Source organism: Toxorhynchites rutilus, chromosome 1, assembly GCF_029784135.1.
Source record: "Toxorhynchites rutilus septentrionalis strain SRP chromosome 1, ASM2978413v1, whole genome shotgun sequence".
NCBI classification, from domain to species: domain Eukaryota; kingdom Metazoa; phylum Arthropoda; class Insecta; order Diptera; family Culicidae; genus Toxorhynchites; species Toxorhynchites rutilus.
This window is the reverse complement of record NC_073744.1, coordinates 2,438,153-2,462,907: the sequence shown is the minus strand read 5'-3', so window position 1 is coordinate 2,462,907 and position 24,755 is coordinate 2,438,153. Positions and strand designations below refer to the sequence as shown.

The 24,755-nt window shown below is 38.8% G+C and overlaps 2 protein-coding genes across 5 annotated transcripts in view; both read right to left on the bottom strand.

Annotated features, from left to right (window-relative positions):
- Window positions 1–2,299: 2,299 nt before the first annotated feature.
- Window positions 2,300–3,375, bottom strand: LOC129761767 (growth/differentiation factor 8-like; the record flags this gene model as incomplete). Its single annotated transcript, XM_055759523.1, has 1 exon — window positions 2,300–3,375. A coding segment is annotated over one exon (396 nt), but the record flags the coding sequence as incomplete, so codon positions are not given.
- Window positions 3,376–4,034: 659 nt separating this feature from the next.
- LOC129767838 (uncharacterized) overlaps window positions 4,035–24,755 on the bottom strand; it is a 154,313-nt gene continuing 133,592 nt past the window's right edge. For 3 of the 4 annotated variants that reach the window (XM_055769094.1, XM_055769086.1, XM_055769100.1), the window contains 5 exons: window positions 7,517–7,962; window positions 7,200–7,454; window positions 6,857–7,137; window positions 6,583–6,791; window positions 4,035–6,528 (listed from right to left, as the gene is read on the bottom strand). In XM_055769094.1, coding sequence (XP_055625069.1) covers window positions 6,368–6,528; window positions 6,583–6,791; window positions 6,857–7,137; window positions 7,200–7,454; window positions 7,517–7,962 — 1,352 coding nt within the window. In that variant the 3' untranslated portion in view covers window positions 4,035–6,367. The remainder of the gene's footprint in view (window positions 6,529–6,582; window positions 6,792–6,856; window positions 7,138–7,199; window positions 7,455–7,516; window positions 7,963–24,755) is intronic. The other variant, XM_055769079.1, reaches the window with a different exon arrangement.

Below are 24,755 nucleotides of genomic sequence, written 5' to 3'. Positions count from 1 at the left end.
GAAGGGTGCCAAATCAGAAAACAGGTCACTTTTTCATGAAATAAAGTTAACATTAGTAACTAATTTTGTCGTGAACGGATTCTGGCGATTTACATACCAAACGAATCGGAAATCCCCCAAGATTTGTTTGATATGCTATACATTATTAATCGCATAGTCTGTATATGGTTTAAATTGATGAAAATCGGAAGCGTTTCCATTTCCTCATACATTTGTTCTGTCCATTTGTGTGCTCCGTGAACAAAGGAAAAGAAGAACGAAGGGGAATATTTGCCTAGAGTATAAACAGTGGGTCTTGCTGAGGCAAACTTCATTCTTCGTGAGGACACCGACTGGACAACACCGTTGCTAGGCGAGCTGGACGGCGAGGGATTGAATGGTTTTCTCAAGGCAATGGGGGTGGATGAGTAATATGAGGAAAGAGTAGAGTTTTCAAAGGGCTAGAAGACGAATGAACTAAGAAGTTTAAAGTCTCTTTAATTCAACGAGGAAGGAAGGTCTCGTTTTGTATTCAAAGCAATAAATATCGCTTGTTCTTCCTTGTTTTGCATCATCACATGTCTTCGTTTCGGATTGAGCTGTGGACGCGATCAAATTACTCACTTATGTTTCTAGAATGCAATCATTGCATCAAACTGATACCATTGCATTAAGGTTCTGAGCTACACAATTGTGTGGGGAATCATCAAGCTAGGCTATTGTCAGCTCACCAAGAAAATAAATGTTCTGGAATTTTGTCAGTAATTTGGTTTCGCATGACGGTAGGAAAACTCTCTCCACAAAGGATGACAGTTGCGCTTATCTCGAGGATGTATTGTTCTGCGAGCACAAGAATGAATCATCAAACAACTATGGTCAAATGATTATAGAATGGTAGAATGATTATTTCAAAATTTTAAAAAATAATTATAAAATAATATCCGCAGTTAAAAACAAGCGACTTGAATTAAACTACAGCGTAGTTCTACGTCAACAATGCGGTCGTGTCTTGAAAACAACCTCCTATATTTTTTTGGGCCAATATACAAAATGTACATAGTCGGTTCTTTAAATTCGATGATTATCTTTCTTTCCATGCCTTCATTGCCACTCAGGTCCTCAGTCCCTAGAAGGTCTATTTTCGGGCAAAAAATTTTTTTTTCAGATGACACCAAATCTCGACGTTTTCTAACAGTGCTTAGTGAAGATTTCTACGCCAAATAACATACCTTGAATATATTCTGCATGGCATGCTCAATAATACGTGTGTATCACAATGTATGTCGGAGGAGGCTTCATTTATGAAAAATATCCCGGCCTGAACGGAAATAGAACTCGAAGTCCCCGGCATAATACGTGTGATGCTAACCACTCGGCCACGATAGCCACATTATCATCATAATTCACAGTTTCGCTTCAGCCAGCACATAGTCTTAATGGCTTAATGCTGATGTCACACAGCGATTTTCCTAGAAAAGAAGTCCAAAAGTAAAATCATTTCGGTGGATCGATAGGGTGTTGTGATTGGAATGGAATGGACTGTGGCACACCATAAATTCAAATTTGAGGAGCGAGGTTCGTTGAAAGATGCACAGCGTCGGTTTTCATGTTGTCTGGAGGAGAGTGCGGCATTTTTTTGTTCCATGAGTTGCATTTTTCAATGAAAGGAGCGATAAACTTAAAAAATTGAAGCCTCTATAAGAAGATGGAGAACGCTCACGAATAATATTCGAAGTGATAGACAGGTGAATCAAATAGAATAATTTCCTAGTCCTACGTCAACAATACGATCGTGTCCCTAGCTCTATATACGGAATAAGGTAAAACCACGAGAAATCCCAAATCCGAAAAAAAGCTTCGCTCGGACGAACCACTCTGAAGCCGTCGGATTCCTAAGTTTTGCGTCTACCCTAGTCGAGATTTCTCGTAATACGGGCTTAACCCATAAGAGAATAATCGGCAAGACTTGCAAATTCCAGGGTAGAAGTTCTCTCGGATAACATTGGTGGCTCCAGAAACGAGGAGCTAGACCAAACTTTTGGTCGAACTAATTTTGGTAGCTCAAGAGAAGCAAAAAGTCAACAAAGACTGCCAATCTAGGGAATTTCGCTTCCTTAGATTACACTCCCAGAAAATCGGCAAAAAATCGACATTTTCAATGTGACGAAACTACTAATTCAATCGTATTACGGGTACTGAAGCTGAAGCACGCGCCTTTCAAACATATCTGTTGCCAACTTCAACATAATACAAACAGTAAAATGCAGTCAAACATTTGCCAGTCGAAAAGGAATTTTCTTTGAAAAACGAAGAACTTAGATTACTTTTAGGTTATCTTCGTTTAACTGTATTCTTAGCCTTACTCACTATTTTTGTCGTGCTTACTCGCTTCACTTTAAAACCATGGAGCCTTATTGTCCTGTTCATTATGTACAATTTTGAACACAAATTTTCCAAATCATTGCATCGCATTCGCCAACTTCGGGCAGTTGCAGTACCGACTATCAAGCTATTTTAGTTTAATATTATGTGATTTTTTTTTCTTTGTATTACTGTGCTCTCTTTCCCTTTGGTTCTGCCTTATATTATAATAACGCTAATCAAATTATCTAATGATTTCTCTAGTGCTTAGGTTTTAAGAAAGTTTCTCCAGAACTTTTTTTTCGCAAAAATTAAGCTGCTTTCGATAATAGTTATCACAAGATTTGGAAACGAAATTGAGACATGATTTTAAGTCGAGTTAGCCTAAATGCCACATTTTTATCATTATTTTATGTTGTTTCGTTTTAAAATTTCGCTTATCACCCGTCACATGAGATAATACACTTTACGTTTGAGTGGGAAGGGTTTGCCCTAGTTCTAGATTTGATTCATAATTTTATTCCACTCCATGTTCCAATTGAAATATCCCAAATCAGACTCATCAATTCATTGCTCTTAATGCTTAGAATCCTTACTTGCTAGAAAAAACACCGATTTCGGAGCGCAGTTTACGCACCCTTAGGAGCAACTACACTTCTTCACGATCATGTTCGGTATGGTGCTGTAGATGACTCGATAGTTCAGATCAAAATACAGCAACTTGATGGGGCTCATCATCTTGGGCGAGCAGCACGGGATAGCCGAGGTGCTCAGCTGCATCACGTGGGTGTGTTCGTAGCGCGGCAGGAAGCTCAGCATACACTCGCCGGCACAGTAGGACGCTTCGTACCGCTTCGGGGCGATGATCCAGTCCCAGCCAAACTTCTCGAAGTCCACCGTCAGCGGGTACCGGCAGCAGCGGGTTTCGTTGTCGTTTTCGTCGCAATCCAGCGAGAGGTTACGCTTGATGCGCTTCTTCGGTGCATCGCGGAACTCGATCTCGATGTAGGGTGTCTGTTTTGGCGAGAGATTCGATTAGTAAGCGTCTTCATGATTTCGATTTTGTGAAATTTTAGTCAGCAGCGTCAGCAGCAGGAGGATGTGTGTGCGTGTGTGTGTGTTTGCAGCTGGATACGTTGATCTGAAAGTAGACTACAGAGAGCAACAAGTCATTATTTTAGTTTTTCATTGCTGTCATGTTGATAAAACTTACCAAAAGTCATTGAACTTAAAAAATAGTATGAGGAACGGTATGCAAAGAACAAGATGCAATGCAAACAAATGAATGGCAATGAAAGTACCTCGGTAAAATGTGGTTTTCTTCATGTATATTGCAAAATATTTTCCATTACAACCAAAGTGTGTTTAACATTGATTTTTCCATGTCAAATTCAAATGTTTTGTTTTGTTTTCTGCCAGGAATGCTTTCATTTTATTCAACTCGAACCTTGTTGCATACAAGCTTTAACCAAAGTTTTGCGGCCGTTATGATCGCTAATCGTTACTATTTGTGTCGAACAAAGCAAACAACGCTACGTTGATTCATCTATGATTGACTGGGTCGTGCAATAGCTCACTTTCGAGAAAAGTGGTCATGACTGTGCAGTTCTTTGAGTGATAAACTGAAACACTGATATGAGACCAAAAAAAAAATGAGAATGGAAAGTGTCTGGTAGAAGAAAGGAAAACATGAGTTATTGATAAATAAGTTTTATTGTTCAACACTAGTTTCTTTTTTCGACAATTTGTTATTTTTTCCAATAGTCGATGTCGTGTCTATATATTTTTTTCAAATGGAGTTCGTGTCGATTGGTCGAGATGAATTTCATGTTTTTTTTTTATTTAAGCTTAATGATTGATGACTTTTGCTTCGCGTAACATGCTCTTCCGTTCTAGCTAGCATAAGAATATAGTGTTTTGTTTTGTTTCAATGTTCGATTGTTCGCATGTGGTGATTGTACAGAATCTGGAAATGTGACTAACTGGTATGAAAAGTATGAAATGTTTTCCTCATTCAGGATTAGAATTGCATGCATCGTTTGTTATCATTCATTATAAATTATATAATTGAGCATTTGTGTTATAGCTTGCAGATGCTTTTGTTTTCTTTCGCTCTCTCGATTGTATCATTAAGTGAGCTTAAATTTGGCCCTAGTGTTGCTTTGTTATTCATCACGAGAGTGATCATTAAGTAGAATAATAATAGTCAACAGATTGTAAATATGCAAAATCAGTTTACGGTATATTGGTTGCCTTAGAAAAAAACTGCACACGTTAGGTGGATACAAACATCAAAAAAGCTGAAAGAAACTAAAAGAAAGCTTTTAGAAAACTTTTTAGAGATCTTGGCAATGATTTTTTTGTTTGTTAATTTTCATCGGGCGCATACATGTTTTCGATTTAATCACGTGAACAGAATCAGGGGAGAACCGAAGAACCTGGAATATCTACAACTTTCTACTGCAAGTATAATGATAATTTCACTACATTTCCTCGGAATAACAATTTCAGAAGCCTTAGTACTGTTTGATTCTAAGAAAGAACGTAGAAAATAAATTCTCGCTGTTTGGCTTCTATAATAAATTCAAAGAAGATTTTGCACAGAACAGTACTACTGCTAGAGATTTGTATGTTTAACTTACTAATCTGCTCATAAACAATTGCCAATACACTACCGCTACAATTAGTTTTGTTTATGTGATTATGTTTCTGTCAATTATTCATCGAAAACTGTTTAACTTGTCTACTGAAACGAAACACCCGAATTCAAAGCGCTAATCAAATGTATGTTTGTTACTAGGTTCATTAATATTTTGCTTTCACTAAGTTTTGTTCATAAGAGTTGTGGTTTCTTTTATCATCAATATCGATTCGCTCTCGCCATAAATATTTTACGTCAATGTTTGTAAGATCCTATCCCGAAAACACCACACACGCCTGTTTCGCTGCTGCTAGTAAGGGTTTAGAATTGTCTCTCAGCTTTCTAACTACGGTTCTCCACACGATCAGTCCTTTTCGCTCGGCTTGTTAAATTCTCAGTGCTAAATAGAAAGTGATTCTAAAGATTTGTCTTTTCTCTTCTTGGTTCGATAAAAATAAATCTCTAGTTTTTTTTTGTTGTTGCTTGCTTTTGATCAGTATGTATTTATATATTGCAACGAAATCCGCTACTGTTTGACAGTGCGTGACCGCCTTTACCCCTTTCCTAGTAATTCGTAGCGAGAAAATCCTAGATAAGTCCATCGTGTTCAATGCACGCGCAAAGCACGCACAGCGAAACAATATTTGTGTTTCTGCCTTCAGCAAGTATTGGTTAAAGATTCACAGCATTAGGAAACAGTTTTTTTTGTGGTTTGTTTGTTGTTAAGATTATGTGTGTATAAATATGTACATATTCGGAAGAGTTCACAACTTTGATTTTCTGATTGATTATAGAGATAGAAAAAATGCTGAACATTAGTTGACGTTGGAAATACAATCTTTTAACATCCGCTAGAGTAAATGGAGGGAGCAGAATAATTTCTCACGCGTTTTTTGTCTGCGTCTTGCATAAATAATACTTGACTGCAAAGTGTATACGTATCCTATTTACACACAAAAGGAGTTTCCCTTTTTTTTTAGTCACCGACAAATTAGTTTTCCCTTCCAAAGACCAACATTTCTTACGATATAGTGTCGAGAAAATAAAAGGATATAAAAACTTACTCAATCGTAAAAAGGTATACCTCCAATAGTACTTCTTATCTGAACACCGATCATCATTAAGCATCATTGTCGTTCATAAGGTTAGGTAATCGAAACATGTTCCTTGCTCTCTCTCATGTCGTGTCGCGTCACTTACTCCTTAAAATATTGGATTATATCTATGAATAGGTTGTTGTTGTAAAGCAACATCACAAATTGGAATGATTTTTTTTCTGCCTCTCTCTTAGTGTATTTTTCACTCGGAGGACAGGAGAATATGGTATGGAAGAATCGACTACTACACGATTTCTCCAAAATATAGTTCTACGGGGGATTCGCAAAATTATGACGTGAATTTTGCGTTGTCCAGCGAGGACCGAAGAACGAGTGCGCCTTCGACCCAGAAATTTGGTCTATTGATCATGTTTTGCCAGAGGGACAACTCCTTGCCGGTAGAATCCATCCAGTCAACCGTCTTGCTGCCATGTTTGCCTGTGAAGGGAGCTCAAATTCAAGTAAGATAACATGACAGTAAACTCGAAGGATTTCGGTATTTACCTGTTCCAAGGGAAAATCGAACTCCGCCGAGGAATTCGTTACTCGCTAGTCGATCGTGATCCCAAATCGTAAGTTCCAAGGCTCGCTCGGATAACTCCGCTAGGGATACATCCTCGTAAATAAACGTGTAGTTCCAAATGGGTGAATTGGAACGTTTCACCACTGGGGTTTTCTGTTTCGAGCTACGATTCTTATCCGGAAGAAGATAGCTGAGGGGGAAATTTCTCATCACTTAAACACATTCATTCCCGTATACAAGTTACTGCGGTCTCACCTCTTACAAAATGCATCACAGGTTCCATTAGCCTTAACGGGTTGTAGATTCTTTGCCTCCTTCACCAGTACGTGCAGTGCGCCCTTACTATGGCCGGACGAGCCGGACGAAGTTGATGTGATTGATTTAGTGCTAAACTTACGTAGATTCAGAGTTCCGCTACTGCTGCCACCGCCGTTGTGATGGTGCTGAGGGGTGCCACCATCCGATTCTGGCGGAATGTATTTGAGTCCGATGATGATATCGCCTCTATACGCGGACAAATCGTCGAAGGGTTCACTCTGTGAAAAGGACCAACAATTAACAATAATTATGGAGCCACAGTCCAGTGCTGCACCCTTACTCTTTCCTGCAGTTGATACCACTGTGGGGCAGGATTGTCAAATACTTTATCCTGTAGCCCCATCATCACTTCACCGAGGAAATCGTTCCTACCGAACATATCAGAATGCCAAACCGTCATCCAGATAGTCCTCGTCTGTAAACCGCTAAGCGACATGTGAAATCTCAGCACTTCGTCGAACACCGGGTTCAAAGTGTGTTTCTTCACTTTGGTCTTTCGTTTCCCGCTTTTCGATTTGTCTGGTAGAAGATACACCTGCAAAAGAGCGGACAGTTCACGGATCTGAAGGTAGCAGTTTTGAACAGAAAAGACCATACCTTAACATACGGATCGCTACGATTCCGCTTGGCGTCCACCGCTGCCAGCTCCTTGCACTGTTTCACGTGAATTTCCAGCGCGCCCTGCTTGTAGTTGTACTGCATACCGAATTCGATTTGTCCGCGAACCGTAACAGTACCGTAGCGACCCTCGCCCGCTCCCGAGTAAACCGAGGCCATCGAATCGGATCGCAGTCCTAGCGAGCTGAGCGAGGCTCGATTCTGGTGCAACGCCACCAGCCGATCGATGTCCTCGTCCGACTGTGACGGCCAGTGTTCCGACGTGGTCGACCCAATCGGACTGGTCGCTATGCTGCGACGGGCACTGCCCGGTGCCGCGCCACTTCCACTACTGCCGGCCAGCTCCTGATAGCTGCCGCCACCCGTAGTGGTTCCATTGTCACCGATCAGGGGCGAGCTGCCCGTCTCTAGCGTGCCGACTTCCTCTGTAAATGAAAATAAATGAAAATTTTTATTAATTTCGTAACTCTTATCAGAAAACAGCATATCATATTTATTGTGCTTTTTTTTTTATTTATTAATCCTTGCATTGTGTGACGTGCATTGTGGAAAATAGTTTCGATTCTTCCAAATTCTTAGAAAAAAATTCCTCCGTTCCTAGAAATGTCTAAATAAATATATTTCATTTTTTAAATCATTCGCTGGCTGAAACCGATGGAAAAATGTTTATGCTATGATTCCAAAAATTGGGAACATCTATTACACTCGCCTTTGCTGTTCCTTAATACTGTTTTAAAGATCTTCATTTTTTTATTGGGCCCAAAAAATGTACCTACAAAGATTTACAAAGTGAACCTATGTTAAAAATAAAAGCACGACACCAAACGTTCATCATGTGAACAAATCTGTCTCCAGAGATGAGCGTTAATGGAATCGATATAAATTTACGAGCAACATTCTCACAATTTCTTAAAAATAAGTTGCCACTATATATAGAATTCAACGGTTGGGTTCATCGGACGCACCCAAATAGTCATAATACACAACAAGAAAGAGTGGCTAGACATACCTTACAAACCTCGAAAACCAACTCTGTATTCTCCAGACGTTGATCCATCTGATTATTCTGACATGTTTCGGCCTATGAGACACAACCTGGCTAATCAGCACATGCGGTGTTATAAGGAAGCGTAAATGCGAGAAAGTAGTAGCCAGTGACGAGTGATACTTTGACCCAAAAATCGGAAAAAGTGTTCACAAGAAAGATTACGGGAGTGTTTGTCTTTGATTTCTATATAGGGGGGTCACTCTACGAAAAATGTAACGATTCATTAAGAGTTTTCAAACGCATATTATTCAAAATCATCATTTGCGATAAATATTGTGTTATGTACCATTAGACAGAAAATTTATCCGGCATTTTTTTTTTTTGCTTTAAACATGAACAGTGAAAAACAGTAGTAAAATAAGTTAACAATGTGACGATTAAAATGGGTATGTTTTACCCATTTTACTTACCACTCGCTTATCTACCCGACGTAACGAGCAATCTTTTTCCCTGAATTCGGGCGTTAGCTCACAATGAGCGTATAATGATTTATTGTCCATTTCCCGATAATAGGCAATTCACGTTTTTATCGTGTAGGTCTTGCTACTAACAATTTATGTAATTGTGGTCCAGGATGTCATAATTACGAGTCTGTTTTTTGGTAATGTAAAAAACTGTTATTAAGGAATTTAACTGGCTGCTGATGTAAAGGTTGGAAAAGGTATGCTCAGATATGTAAAATTATGAAAGCTTGAGTAGTCGCAATTTTAATATTATGCTCCCTATATATGTCTTCCTAAGAAACACGCTTCACTTCCTCGAATGCACATGCCCATGCCCTTTCCCTTTCCTATACATAAGCAGAACTTAGCACCCAATGAGATCAATTGACTACAGCAGCATGACCATAGAATACTCAATATACATCGCCTGGCTAAAAACAGGAAGTGGGTTATATCTATGGTATAACCGCAAGGGTGACGTAGGACTATCGTTGATTTAGAGATCATTTGTATGAAGTTGAATCTGAATTCATTCTGAATGAATGAATATTTGGAGAACTTCGAAAACGAGAGCGTTACGTTGGAGGCACAAGGTTTTATGCATCCAATATTGGGCACGGAAATATCCTACTGATGGGGAAGAATAATCTTCAGAAGCTATCCTGTTGATTGCGATTGATTGAAAAATCACAAAACCTAATGTATTTGGTCACAGTGTTACATGGATAGAAAACATTAAAATAAACTCTTTCATATGAATGTAATTTTAAATTCCCAGAGGAACTGGCAGATTATTTTCAGTAACGATTAGATATTTCCACATTTTCCTCGATACTGGAAGCCCACCAGTGGTTAATGCTAACTCGATAACCATCTGTTAATAGCACTTGATTGAAACATATTTGGTCACAGTGTTACATGGATAGAAAACATTCAAATAAACTCTTTCACATGAATGTATTTTTAAATTCCTAGAGGAACTGGCAGATTATTTTCCGGATCTTTCTCGATCCAAACGGAAAGAATTCCGTGCGTGTATGAGTGTGTGTGTAGCGGCTGTTTCGAGATCTTCCCGGGGAACCGTTTGTAGCATCACTCTCCTGATGGATTCCCTTCTGGCCTAAGGTGCACAAACAGGCTCTTGGTGACACCGTTCATCCGCGCTTTCATGATAAATGAAGAGCTTCACCACAACAGCGACAACATGCTCCAATCGCTGTTCAATTAGAACTGAGTGGATTTCCGAGCGGCGCTCGCTTATATACCGATTGGTGATTTCAATAGCCTATTTTGAAAGCAAATTTAAGACTATTGAAACAAGTTTTTGGATCAGAAAGTAACAAGTATAGAACGCGTAGACATTCTATCTTTCGACTGAAGTGTTTATCATACCATTTCGTTCAGTTGTTTAGGAGCTATTAACACTCAAAATCTCGGTCTCCGGCGTATCGCTTTCGTTTTCGAAACTTTGATTTTACACCCCGGTATAGAAATTTAAGACGTAGTCCTACGTCAAAAGTTATCACAAACAATGTTCCGGACAACGTGGCGACGGAGGAGAAAATGCTATTTTTATCTATAATATATTTCTGTAGTCATAGATTCATTTGACTTAGGCTTATATTTATGGAAATCTTAATTTAGACTTGTGTTTAAAAATGATACATGATGGGCCTGATTCTCGAATACACTTCACGGTGGAAACGAAATAAACGGCCATTGAACTACGTTTTACGAGTTGGTGAAGTGTCGAAGATAATAATGAATTTTCAGGCAGAATGAGCACTTTTCAAATAAAAAATCATTAATGAAAATTAACTTCTTCGTATCAAACTGGTATTTAATATGAGTGGAAAACTTTGTTTTCTTCATGTGATATAATAATCTCATACAAAAATTTCATCTGAAGATAATTCGATATTATTATGATAAGTTTAGTGGGAAACTAATCTCGTATCGAGATGTCGACACCGTACCGTTGTCATCGCGGATACGTTTCATTCCGTTTCTACCGTGAAGTGTATTCGAAGTGTATTCGAGAATCAGGCCCGATGACTCTTTATTTTCTTCTGCATAATTGAATAAACAGAAGAAAAGGGTTGGCTTCAATGGTATTTTTGTGTACATTTTTGAACAGAATGTGGTTCCGGATTCTACCTCGTTATCTCATCAAACCCATAAAGGATATAAGTTCATACAGGAAACGGTTTTTTTCAGGGCTTCCATTTGATGTATCAAAAGAGAAAAAATTACATATTTTGAACAATGAAAAAGTTCAATTCAAATGCAATTACTACACACAATCACAGTCCTATATCAAGGTCCGTCCGTGCCCCTAGGCCCAGACCCATCAACATTTTATTTTTTAGGTTGCTTTCTGTCAGTGTGATCTGTCATTTAGTTTGTTTACAGCGTTATTAGGAACAATTTTTTTTTTGATTGACGATTTTTATATGGACAATTCTATTGGTCAAAAATGTTGTGTGAAATTTTGTGTTGCAAACAAAATTTGTTGTACCGGAACGTTGAAAAAGTTGTTGAATACTCAACTACTCATCTACGTCGAAAATACGGGTGTATAAATGGTACAAGACGACCATCCACTTCTACAACTGACGAAAACATCGACAAAATAAAAAATCGTCATTAAAATTTGAGAGAGCTAGCCCGTGACCAGAATATCTCTAGGTTTTTGGTATTTTGGTTGACGTTTCGGGCATGAGAAAAGTCGCAGCACGACTAGTGACAAAAGATCTCAATTATCTTCGAAAAATACATCGCCATTAAGTGGTTGAAGAAATACTTGAACCATCAAACTCTGTTCCCACGTTCGTTCAACGTATACTTAATGGCGATGAGACGTGGTGTGATTTTTTTCCCATTTTCAGAACTCAAAATACCGCTTCGTGGAACCCATTTCGACAGCATTTAAGACATTAAGACGAATTCGCTGCGTGAATTGAGGACAATTCCTGAATACAGCTATAAACAGTGTTTCGATGATTGGTTTGTTCGTTGTAAAAAGTGTACTGCTTTAGAAGAGGCCTAATATAAATTAATAATATAAATTTAATTATAAATTTTATTAAAATTCTTCTAAATTTAGATGATATATAATGCATTTTCTCTATTCGAAAACGGTTCGTCCGATCTGTGTTGTCTTCATTTTGTTGTGTTCTTCATAGCCCAAGTAAAGTATTCGACGACGATTTTTTTAAATAAAAATAGGAAAAATCGAAATAACGAAAATCATGGATAATGCGATGTACGACTAAAAATGAGGTGTAAACACGAAATAAAGATATTTCAACATGAAAGCTATGTTTTATCAATACAGAAAACATTAAACTATCCATCTGCAAGGTCGTGTGCACCAGTTATCAGATAATATTAAAGCTATGATCAAAACAAAAGAGCAAGCGCCTACGTCTCACTGACAAATTTTGGGAAGCTCTACAGAATTCCTATGGAACTCGCCTCCGCGGATAACCCGCATCGCGGATCAAATGGCCAAAAAATGGCCTATCCAGAGTCCCAGTCTGAAACCAATTGAAAATCTTTGGGTTATCATCGATAACAAGGTGTTCAAAACAGGTGTGAGAAACCTGGCAAAAGGCTTGGGGCGAAGTGAATCCACAGAACCTCCGAAACCTCGTCGAAAGCATGTGAAATCAAAGGACTACTAAATATTTGTTTCAATTTGTTTTTGTTTATTTTTCGTTGAAACATGAAGCGTGTCATACTAAACTGTGTGTTAGGTAAAACGTTTTTATTTTGATGTATTTAAAAAAAAACAACGTGCTATGAAGTTTTGCTTTTCTAAACTATAAGACGAAATCATGAATAGTTTGGAAAAAACAGGTTTGCTCAAATTTTAATTTATACTGAGGGATTTGTCTTTGTGTTGATAACTATACTCTTCATTATAACTGTGATCTTTATTAACCCTTTGGGGCACGGTGGTATTCAAAATTGTCTCACCTTTTTGATTCGTAATAACGCATGGTGGGACAGTTTTTGACCTACCAGAAATATTAGAATAGCTGCGTGTTCATATTTTTTTTCGGAACCTTCTTGTTTAAAGTAGTTGGCAACACCATTACTACCCTTCTACGCATAGTTGTCCCATGTTCCAAAATCAGCAACTAAGAAAAACGCAATCAAAGTTTTCTCGCATATTTGTCTTCTTCTTCTTCTTCAATGGCACTAACGTTCCTAGAGGAACTTCGCCGTCTCAGCGTAGTATTACTTGCGTCATTTTTTATTAGTACTTAGTTGAGATTTCTATGCCAAATAACACGCCTTGAATGCATTCTGAATGGCAAGCTCTAGAATACGCGTGATCACAGTGCAAGTCGGAGGAAATTTCTTTGACGAAAAATTCCCCCGACCAGAACGGGAATCGAACCCGAACACCCGGCATGTTAGTTATGACGCTAACCACTCGGCCACGGTAGCACACGCATATTTGTGCACCAAAAGCTTTAAGCATTTCAATTTAGCAATACACCGGGTTTTTTTATGAGCACTATACTATTGTTTAATGAGATGTGATGAGATCCCCTCGCTGTATCAATCATGCTTGATTACGGGTTTAAAAATCATGGTGGGACTGTTATGCCTAGAATATCAACATGGGACAATTGAACTTGATGTGGTTTTTTGATATAACATTTTTTTTTGTGTTTCTCCGAAAGATTATGCATAGAAACATCGTTTTATGGAGAAATGAGTGATCTGTAACACCAGAATAAAAATCTCATTGTTATTAGGCATTCGCTAACAAGGTGTACAAGTGTTCTGGTAAGCTTTTATTATTTGTTTGAGAATTAGTTCGTTCTTCCAAACCAGGAATGAGTGCATTAGCCCTGCTGAAAGTGTGCTGAAATTCTTGTGCTTGAACCGATTTATTCGATTTTGATCTACAAAAAATACATGGTGGGACAGTTATGAATAGAATATCAACGTGGGACAATTGAGGTTGATGTTGTTTTTTTAAAAGCTGGGAACAAACTATATGTTTTTTTTGTGTTTTTCCGTAAGATTATGCATAAAAATAACGTTTTATGAAGAAAAGTGAAAATCATCAAAAAGTAACATGGGACAACTATGTGTAGAACGGCAGATTAGCAAATGTCAGAAATATAGCCGATTGCGTTGGCAAGGTTTATCATCATATGTTTTTTTAAATTTTTTTTCAATTTTGAATGATATGAAGCTTCTGTGCAACATGGGTATTTTTATTTTCTAAAATTCTTTCCTTCAAAGAGTACCACATTAGCGGATTTTAAACGGCAATGCATTTCACATGTCAAAAATGTATTTGGATTATTAAGATTGTATTTGACGAAGTAGTTTTTAATGATTTTTTACGAGTTGAATTTGTATGTGTATGGAAATCAGTGCCACAAATTATAAAAATTTATTCACGAATGGAGGAATTAACTTTCTCCCACGGTCGGGTGAATTCTCTTCTGTTTAAACTCAACGCCATATCTGTCGTAATGAGTATAACACAAGAGTCGAGACGCGTGAACTTTGTCTAGTATATTGAACGAAAACAACACGAATAAATTTCGAAAAGCATTTAGGCACTTTTTTTTACTATCAATAATTTCAGATGATTATCACGAAAGCCAAATTGATTTTAATCTCGCAGTGAATTTTTATTGAGAACGTGTTTTATTTTCATATTTAGACAAAAAAAAGCACCAGGGATCCTGAAAAGGCAACATTATGGGTTTCGTTGAGCGTTGCGTGCGGCCAAAATAGCATCGAAATACGATTATTTTCACCCTTTGCCCATATGATTGGGGGTGTATGTCGTTTCCGAACAATCGGGACTAGAATCATGAAATATAGCCAAAGAGTTATACTATACATTTCATTGCCGAAGTCACCAAAAACAAGAATTTTAAGTGATGAATGGCCTTCCCTTACCACTATTCGATTTCACTCTCAATTGGTTGACGCTGAATTTTATATTTTATGTCGTATTTGAATGTCATAAACGTGAATATTTTCGGCACTGATGGAAATGAATTGCCATCTTCGTCTCAATAATAATGAAGGATTTTTGATATGTTTACAGAAATTAAAAGAAAAAGAAAAGAAAATAGAAAGTAGTCGTCAAGTAGTACATAAGTTTGAGCACGCGCGTTGATGCAACCATGAGAAATCTGAATTGCGATAGCGATTGGAACATAGTAGAGTTTGCTCCCTTGGCCGAGTGGTTAGCGTCATAACTAACATGCCGGGTGTTCGGGTTCGATTCCCGTTCTGGTCGGGGGAATTTTTCGTCAAAGAAATTTCCTCCGACTTGCACTGTGATCACGCGTATTCTAGAGCTTGCCACTCAGAATGCATTCAAGGCGTGTTATTTGGCATAGAAATCTCAACTAAGTACTAATAAAAAATGACGCAAGTAATACTACGTTGAGACGGCGAAGTTCCTCTAGGAACGTTAGTGCCATTGAAGAAGAAGAAGAAGAAGAAGAGTTTGCTCTGATTGTGGAATTGAATGTGCAAGTTTTGATAAAAGGAGTACAGCTATGATTGAGGTTTGGTTGAAGATCGTGAGAGCGAATGTTGTCGAATAATGAAAGCCCATGAGCTTTTTCTGAAGAATCAAGCAGACAACCGTCAGAATGGACGCAAAGGCTACTACCTGAAATTCATTCAACCGGTCAAATATTTGATTAGTCTGAAGACAAGAACAGGTTGTCTGATTTGATTTGGCAGTCAGGTTACAGTTAACTCAGAAGATGCTATGAGATGGCTTGATGGAGCAGCAAATGTTTCTTTATGTGACTTGGCTGAACTGGAAGATGTACTGTTCAATTCTTCCATGCATGTCTAATGAAACTTTTGAGTTGATGAAGCTTAGTGAAACACCGGTATCACAAAGAGGTGATTTCATATCTGTAGATTAAATCGGTTGGTTTTTTTTTGTAAAACTGGTTATGTATTAATTAATTATCAACTAGATAATCGACCAACTCAAACCTATGTGGGGAATGAGGCGGGAACTCCACTATTATTATTGAACTACACTATGTGTTTCTCGAGATATGTTTAATAGTATTCCAAAATAAACTGATTTTTTATTAGCATAAATAAACCAATTTGAATATTCGTTTTTGGTCGCACGACGGTTTTGTGAAATTCCACAACAGTATATACTCTAATGAGAATGGAGGCAACATTTGCACAGATGATTTACAAAAGCGCACGATAATGCCTTCAAAAGACAAGGCTTCATGCTAAAAACAGCTGTCAGTCGCAGAAATTCATCCCAACTTGCTGCAGCCATCCAAACATGTAGGCTTGGACAAACACAACACATTGGAAAGCCTCCCTCGAACGTGGCCACCTACTCTGGGAAGAAATTAGCTGGTGTGATTTCTCTAAAGGAAATAGGCTGTTCACAATGGGCAGCCTAGAGAACAGTTTGGATTAAATTCCCTATGGATAGCATATTGATGGCGTGATAGACTGTCTATGACACTTCATTGTCTTTCATTTCTTTCGAAATGAAAGGAACCGAAAATCCAGTTCATTGCAACCAGGGTTTGACGATTCCGAAACTAAAAGATGAAAATGACTTTTTTACTTCTTCCTTTCTCTTCAGTCAATTTCAGTTTCGATTATGTATCCACTATGCATACTGAAACATCGATTCTTCAATTTCGTTTTCGTTCTGCTGTCGTTTCCTTTGAATTTGAAAGCAGACGCTTTGACGATTGAAAGTTCCCTATTCATTATCATTAGAATGGGCTTTATTTCGCGGTTTCACATTTGAAATGACTGACTGCTTTCAATTAAAAGTTTCATTCGATAAAATTTCTCCAAACTGGATTTTCCCGGACCGTCTCTCAAATAAAAAGTGGAATTAAAAGAGGTATATGAGGGCATATTAGTCTCACAACCAGCGCTGACAACTGATTACACCTGCTAGTATAGTACACGTTCTTTCGCATCGTCTTTTTTATTAGTTTCAGTGAATACGGTTCGAGCTCCAACGAAATTTTCATTCGAAATAAGACACTTTCATTCGATATAAAAACTGGAGTCTATCCGGCCAATATTTGCTTTCCGGGCGGATACAGGATATTAGAAAATATAAATAATTTCTCATTAACACAAGATAAACCATAACAAAATAGCCCTTAACATCAGTCATACATAATTAAAAATAATGTTTGGTTACTGAAATGCCAGTTTTTTTTTCAAAATTAAATTAATATTAATTCTAGCAAGTCTTGTTAATTTCTCCAAGGATCGTTATTGCGTTCGATTCGAAGTGTTTTAACATAACAGTCGATTTCGTTAGCATTGGAATATTTTTCCTGAACCCGTCGCTGATTATAGGTGCAATCTCGCTCTAGTCCAAATGCTTTTTATGTCGCAAAATGATAAATTACCTCGAATATACAGGAGAGATCAGAACTTATAATTCCTGTTATTTCATTAAACGATATCAGAAGACAAACGAATTGCTCCATAAAACCATAGAGAATGTTTTGTAGTGGAGTCTCTCAGATTATCATCCCTGAAGACCCAACCCACTAAAATCTCATCATTGTGATAGAAAATCCTTATCTGAAAAATATCTGTTCAAGATTCCTTGATACTCTATTAAATGATATTCATTCTAAACGGAAAATTTTATCATCTTTCGTTATATTAATGCGAAAATATGTTGATATGTTATGTCGGTGTCGTTAGCGTGATATTCTGACTGTCTAAGACACAACATTGTTGAACAAGCCTTCTTTCGAAATGAAAAGTAAGTCGTAAGACTCCAAGATTTTACCGAGGATGGCACCGAAAATCGAGTTCATTGCAACTTTGAATAGTGAGGGACGGAATTGGACAGCCCTTGTGTATTGTCCGGTAGGTAGGGGTAGTGGGGGCAAATTGGTCATGGGGGGAAAAGTGGTCACCTGCTTGTTTGATAGTATAACTATTGACTATTGACACCGCATTGATAGTCACCTTATGTTTGAAGGATTTAATGACCCTGTACTTCAGGAGTACTGCCACATGTCAAAATATAAATAAAAACAGAAATTGCTCTCACTATAATCATTTGGCCATAGTTCTGTGCGCATGGTATCTAAGGAATTTCTCGTGAAATTTAGTTTATTCAATCTGATATATTGGGCGATTTGTCAGTTTAGACAACTGTTCACATATTCTAGGAGAGGTGATCACATATTTTATTCAATCTCAGTGATTAATTAGCATAGAAATTACTTTGATGTTTGGGGGCAAAGTGGTCATAGGTGCATAACGACTTACAATGTTCTGTTTACTAAAGCATTCTGCTCTTGAAGAGATTCCTTTTGTGGCTTCAACCCTGGAAAAATATGCCACTCCAACTAAACCAAGCCTCATTTTGCGGAACGTTATGTGTTTCTTACAACGTTTTTGTATGAATCAGAAAATTTAAATTTAGACTCTAGGTGAATAGACCAAGCTTATTTCATACATGTGCCTACTACACTGCGTTTCATAACTATAGAACCACTCCATTTTTCTAAGATTCCAGAGATATATAAGAAGTCGATTGAATTGAAGTATATAGTGTAGGATATAATAACTATCTTCATTTATAAGACGGGCCATTTGAACTTCATTGTTGTGTCCAGGCGCGAAACATTGAAAAAACTAAAATTCCAATGTTTCATAACTATAGAATCAGATGGGAAAACTCTCACTCCTTTACAAAGTTAACGTCAATTTCACATGAATTACAATAATTTTCTAATTCGTAGGTCATCTTTAGTTCCTAATCAGTTCAAATAACCCATTCGGGTTGGTTTCGACCAAGCTGAGCCATGTTGTAGTGTATATCTCGTTCTACGCAGAGGATGCTGCTCGTTTAAGTTCTTCAAATCACTCATACTGCTTGTAAGCTGCATCTAATTCGTCCGATCACTCCTCATAAGTTCCTGAGAGGGTTTTGATTTGGTAAACAAGCGGACCAGCCCAGAATCTGAAGCCCCTATTCATTAAACCATGCCATAACCTTCCTGGATTTTATGAATTGATGCCAAATTACCCGATTATCAAGTTGTTTTGATGCAAAAAACAACAGTAAATGATTCTGATATACTTCGTTGCACTTCTGACTGTTCATTCGTGTTGATGGTAAGCTATCTAAACCAGGCCTTTTTGAGAAAATTCCCCCATACCATCAAACTGCCGCCTGCAAAGTTACGAGTTGAAAAATTAAATGACACGTTCCGTAAATCCTTCCAGTATGAAGAAATTCTATTCAAGTTGAATGTTTTTTCATCAGAGAAGTTCTCCTGAAATAGTGAAACCCATGGGATAAACTTACACATTAGTTTTTGGACTCGCAGCTTTGAAAATGGGATTTTTATGGTTTTGGGAGAATTGTCTCAAAAAGGCCTGGTTTCTTTACCTCCAAGCAAAAAAAGATCGATTTTTCACCTTTTTTTTCTAATGATGAAAGATATATTATATTGAATTTTCATAGTAAAAGCCGTACGCTATCTTGAACAACAATGAGTTGAACTATAATATTCTAAGGAAAACGGGAATTGTAGCGGTATGTGGACACTGGAAATGGGTATATTCCTTAGGGTGACCACTTCCCCTACGCAAATTACACGAAAATAATTCGCCCGGAAAGGAATATTTCAGCTGGCTGAAAAACGTCGATGTTCGTAATGAGGAAATTCCCCATCCGAATATGCTTATTGTTAAAAATGACGAATTCCAATATTGATCGACGGGAACGTGAACGAATTCTCAGCATACCGTTCGACTGCATTTAATCAGATAATTGATGAGGACAACAACAAAAACAACGGTTGAAGTTATTCCAAGAATTTTCGCCCTCTTGTATCCCTGGCACGGGCAGAGGACTGGGCTACATTCGCAAATCATCTCAGTTCTACACTTGCCGTGTCGCAGCGAGTTATCAACGGCCCAGCGTGATATCAGTCTCAGTCTGAGCGCTCATAAATTTCCGCTCAAATTATTCTTACACCACTTGGCGAAAGGAACGACGAAAAAATGGAAAACCCCCGGGGGAGAAAAAAAAATCACTAGCCGCCAGTTGCACGACAAATAAAACAATCCCGATCTACGCTAGGTAAAAAACTGGACCATAAAAGGCTACGAGAATCATCCCTCTCGTGAGCTTCCCCCAAGCTCGGAGGCTACCCGCGGTCAAAAATATTGAAATTCTTCCGTCAGCTTGTAATTCCTTTCCACTCTCATCAGAGGTCTATCATCCGGTGGGAGCAAAAGCAGTGCTTAAGTGGAATGGTGGTGGTGGTGGGGTAGAGCGAACCATGCTATCACAAGTGCACCAAATTGCTTTTTAAAACACAGCATTGTTCACATACACATATATCATCGTCCTCATCATCATTTTCATGCTGTTGGTGTTGCCGCGGTGCAATCTTCAGGTCTAAGCTGATGTTAAAAACCGTTCACACCATGCATACTGTGCCCTCATTATCCGGTAGCAGTCATGCAGCGCGGCCAAACCTATCTCGATCTCCCCCAGAATGGCACGGTCCTCGCAGAATGCCGTAATTTGTTTCCGCCTCGCGATGGTGGTAAATTTTTTTCTCAGGCTAGCTTCGCCGCAACTAATGTCGTCAAGCTCGAGGCATTCCAGGAACTTGTCGGAGGTAGATTTGACGCTGTCATTCCAGTTCCAGAATTTGTTCTTGTGCAACTTCTTGATGGTGTTCCGCTGCGAAGGTGTCAGTTCATCGTATGCTACACTTGTAGCGGCTTCCGAGCTTGATAAGCCGCCGGAGGTAGCATTTCCGCCCTTGTCCGCTAGCACTTGCCGTTTGTATCGTTCAAACGCGGCATCAATATCATCATCATCCCGGTCGGTGCTTGCGGAGGAATTGTTCTCGTTTACATTGGCGCAACAGCTAGTCTTGCAACACGATAGTGGCGAGTGGTGGCAGCAAAAGGTGGCTCGGAAGGCTTTCCGCATCCTCTTCCAGACCCTCGCCAAAGCTCTTCGTAAGCGGCTTTGCTTACTGCTGCTTCCACTCTGATTCTGTTTGTGAATTACCATCTTTGTACTCTGTTGCTTGCTCATCTTCAATTCAAATTTCGTCTCTTTCTTTTTGGTGACATCCTGCTTTTGTTGGAAGCTGTTGCTTTTCTGGTGATTTTGCTGCCGTACGGCATTAATACTAACCATTTGTTTTTGGCTCGCAAGATGATGATTACTACTGCATTGCTTCTGAACTACCTTTCGGGTGGATGGTGGCTGCGGGAAATTTTCTTCATTGTTGCTGAAGCTGGTATATCGATTTTTGTGAACAACTCTGTTGCTTTGCTCGCTTGTGGCACTGACACTCGTCTTTAGCCTTTTGAAATGCATTTATTCCGCGAACAACACAATAGACACAGCGCACTCACTAAAAACGGTGGCGAGATGTTAAATTTAGCCCCGGGGTGATTTATTAAGACGACGCGCACATAGTTATGACTTCTTGAAAACCTTTCCTATATCGATATCAACCTGTTTGTTGTACTTCGCTTCCACTTCCTGCCAGAGGACATTTTTATTTTTTGAGCTGTCAGCCGACAGAGACTGCTTGAGCACCATGAGTTGCTCTACTTTTCAATTCGTTCCCTTTGTTGATATTGCACATTTCACAGTTCAGCAACGGTACAGAAAGTCACTATTATCACTGTACACCCGTATGCATTGCTAAATAAAAGGAATCGTCTGTCGTTCATTCCAATTAGTTCACTCAAGTCGAAGAACCCTCTCGCTTATTTGATCCTTTTGTCGTTCGTAATCAAGCACCACCGGGATACAACGTTCTCCGTGAAAATCACAGCCCAAACTGATCGGTTCGGTCCCAGAATGGCCAGTATTTAAGATGGAGAGTCCAGCCACACTGTGGTCAGATGTCAACTAACGGTTTAATTGAATCAATTGCGAGAGCAGTCGTCTTCATGTGTCTCCTTCGCAAGTGGAAGCTGAATGATATTGAAAGTTTAGAAGAGGGCTATTTTTGATTCTTCGTTCTATGATGTTGCTTATCTTGTCCAGAAAAGACAAAAATAGACAACTGCTAAAATTCTCCACACCCCAAGCCAGGCCAACCGCGGCTCAGTTTGCTTCTCTCAACCAATATTCGCCCTGACGAAAATACATCGTCGGTTAGCCTAATTTAGACCTTCGATCTTCTCCCTCTTTCCGACCAGTGGTGATGGTGGTTTGCTTGCGGCAGAGTTTATGAACGCAAATTCAATTGACCTGCGAGATCAATTGCTTCTAATTGGGAGTACTGACTGCTGTCGTGGCTCGTCCGCAACTTTGCTATTTTTAAAAACACTGATTTCTTTCGGCGACACTTTGCGGATTGTTGCGATTCAATCGAGAGAGGAAAAAAACTGCAACATCAACATAATACAAACAAGGCTTTCCAATCCCCCACTTGACCAACACTCCTCTCGAATTTCGCCCCGGCGTTCCTTGATAGCGATACACACTTTCACCGCGTCAGTGACTTTGAATCTGTGGGATTAGAGGATGGGTTGAAGAGAAGTAGCTCTTAGAAGAGTTTTATTCCTTCTCTAAAGAAGGTACATCATTAAGAAGCCTTACGGAGTTGAAAGCGGAAAAGGTTGACTTGTAGCATCTCGTGGACGTGATCTGGAAGTTTCATCCCAAATTGTGGTTGATTTTGGAGGATTTTTTTCTACCTTGGCTATAGATATTGTATGGAAAAAAGCACTCAATAATATTTCCGTTAATGCATCGGTGGATCATTTAAAGGCGTTCACTTCCTCATTGCTGCCGCCAATGCTGTTGAGTTGTGAATGTGAATGTTTGTTCTTGCGTGTTCTTATAACTGAGGACCGTGTTATTATGTTCCAAGTACTTTGGCTCACGATGATGACATAGCTCCTAGGGATATGATGGCAGAGCTCGTTTCTCAATGGAATCGAAATGATAGAGAAAATCAAACTGGAAAGATAAACTGTATGGTAAATAACGTTAATATACAACTCTCAATATGGGTTTTGTTTCCTCTCCGCTAATAGGGGGTGTGTGTAATGCCTCGAAATATTCCGGATATCACAATGCAAAAACGCAAAAAGCCAAGTAAGTCAAAAAAGAGCGAATTGTGATGGCGTTTTGCGACGTTTGCATCATTTGTTCTTGGGAGAGCATAAACATTTCCAAACGCATTTTTAAATGATGACTTCTTTCTCTTTCTCTTTCTCTTTCTCTCTTGCTCTCTTGCTCTCTTTCTTACTTTCTTTTTTCTCTTCCTTCTTTTTTTCTTTTCTCTTTCTCTTCCTTATTTGCTTTTTCCTTCTCTATATTTTTTTCTCTTTTTTTCTCTTTCTTTCTGTTTTTCCCTGTTTCTTTTTGCTTTTCTTTCTCACCTTCGCTATTTCTGTCTCTTTCTCTCTTTCTCTCACGTGTGTGCGCTAGAGACGGAAAAACCGTTCACGACCGGTACGGGAGAACTTATTCGCCAAAAGGAGTGAACGAACGGTCGTTCGAGTTCGAGAGTGTGCTTTTTCCTTCTCCCGTAAATTTCAAAAATATAAATATCATACAAATCAAAAAATGTCCAACGATATCAATGCTAGGATGCTAGGTTCTTGATACTCATATTGACACCGCTGAACGAATGACTGAAAGAACGATTGATCTCGTCCTGACAGAAACTTGAATACGTTCAGAAATCACCGATTCTGAGTTATCGAAGGACTACTTCATCTTCAGATGTGATCGCAGTATTAGTTCGAGCCAATTCTCAAGAGGTGGAGAAGTATTGATTGTCATTAAGGTCAGTTACCAGCATCGAATAATTTCGCTTCCGGGATGTGATCTGCTTGAGCAGGATACCGTACGTATCCGTCATGCACATCATTCGATATACATTATTGACATATATCCAACCAAATTCTAGATCAGTGTTACATTCCAATCATTCCGATACTGTTCAAAGAATATCGAGAAATCTTTTAAGAACAACATTTCTAAGGGGATAAGCTTTTCAAAAGTGCAAAAAAATATATTTCGATTTTTTCCACATTCCAGACTGTGGTGCCCCCTTAAAGTGTTATTCGCGATTTTCGTTATTTACGGTGATATTGCCAGACTATTTCGCGGACAATCGGGGTTCTACTGTATAACCAAGCATCAGAGTTGTGACAAATTGTTGATCTGGTATTCGGGAGACCCCAGTACAACATCACAATGGGGGAATGTGGATACAAATCTTCTATGAAGGAAGGAATGGTGATGTTCAGATCTTTTCTCACAAAAAGTTGATCGTCATACATTCAGAGACAACTGAGTTCTTCAACAGGACCCACGTGACCCACGCAACCTCTCTGAATTAGCCGCCCCTATCGTCACCTTTCTCCTCCCGAAAGACAGCAACACATTGAACTCATCAAAGAATCAATAACGTGCCTATCGAGTCTGTACAAAGTTTTTCTGCTCATTTCGAACAATACAACAGAAGGGCAAAAATGATACCGAAGGATTGCACATGGTTGCAAAGACTTGTCCAATCATCGACGCAGCCATGATTGGACAAGTACTTATAACCAACGAAAACTCAGTATGGCGTTCATAGACTATCGGAACACTTATGACTCCATACCACATTTCGTTCCGGCAGCGCTCTGGTATTCCCCACTCCGAAATCAAGAGTATCAGCATAACGTACAACGTAGA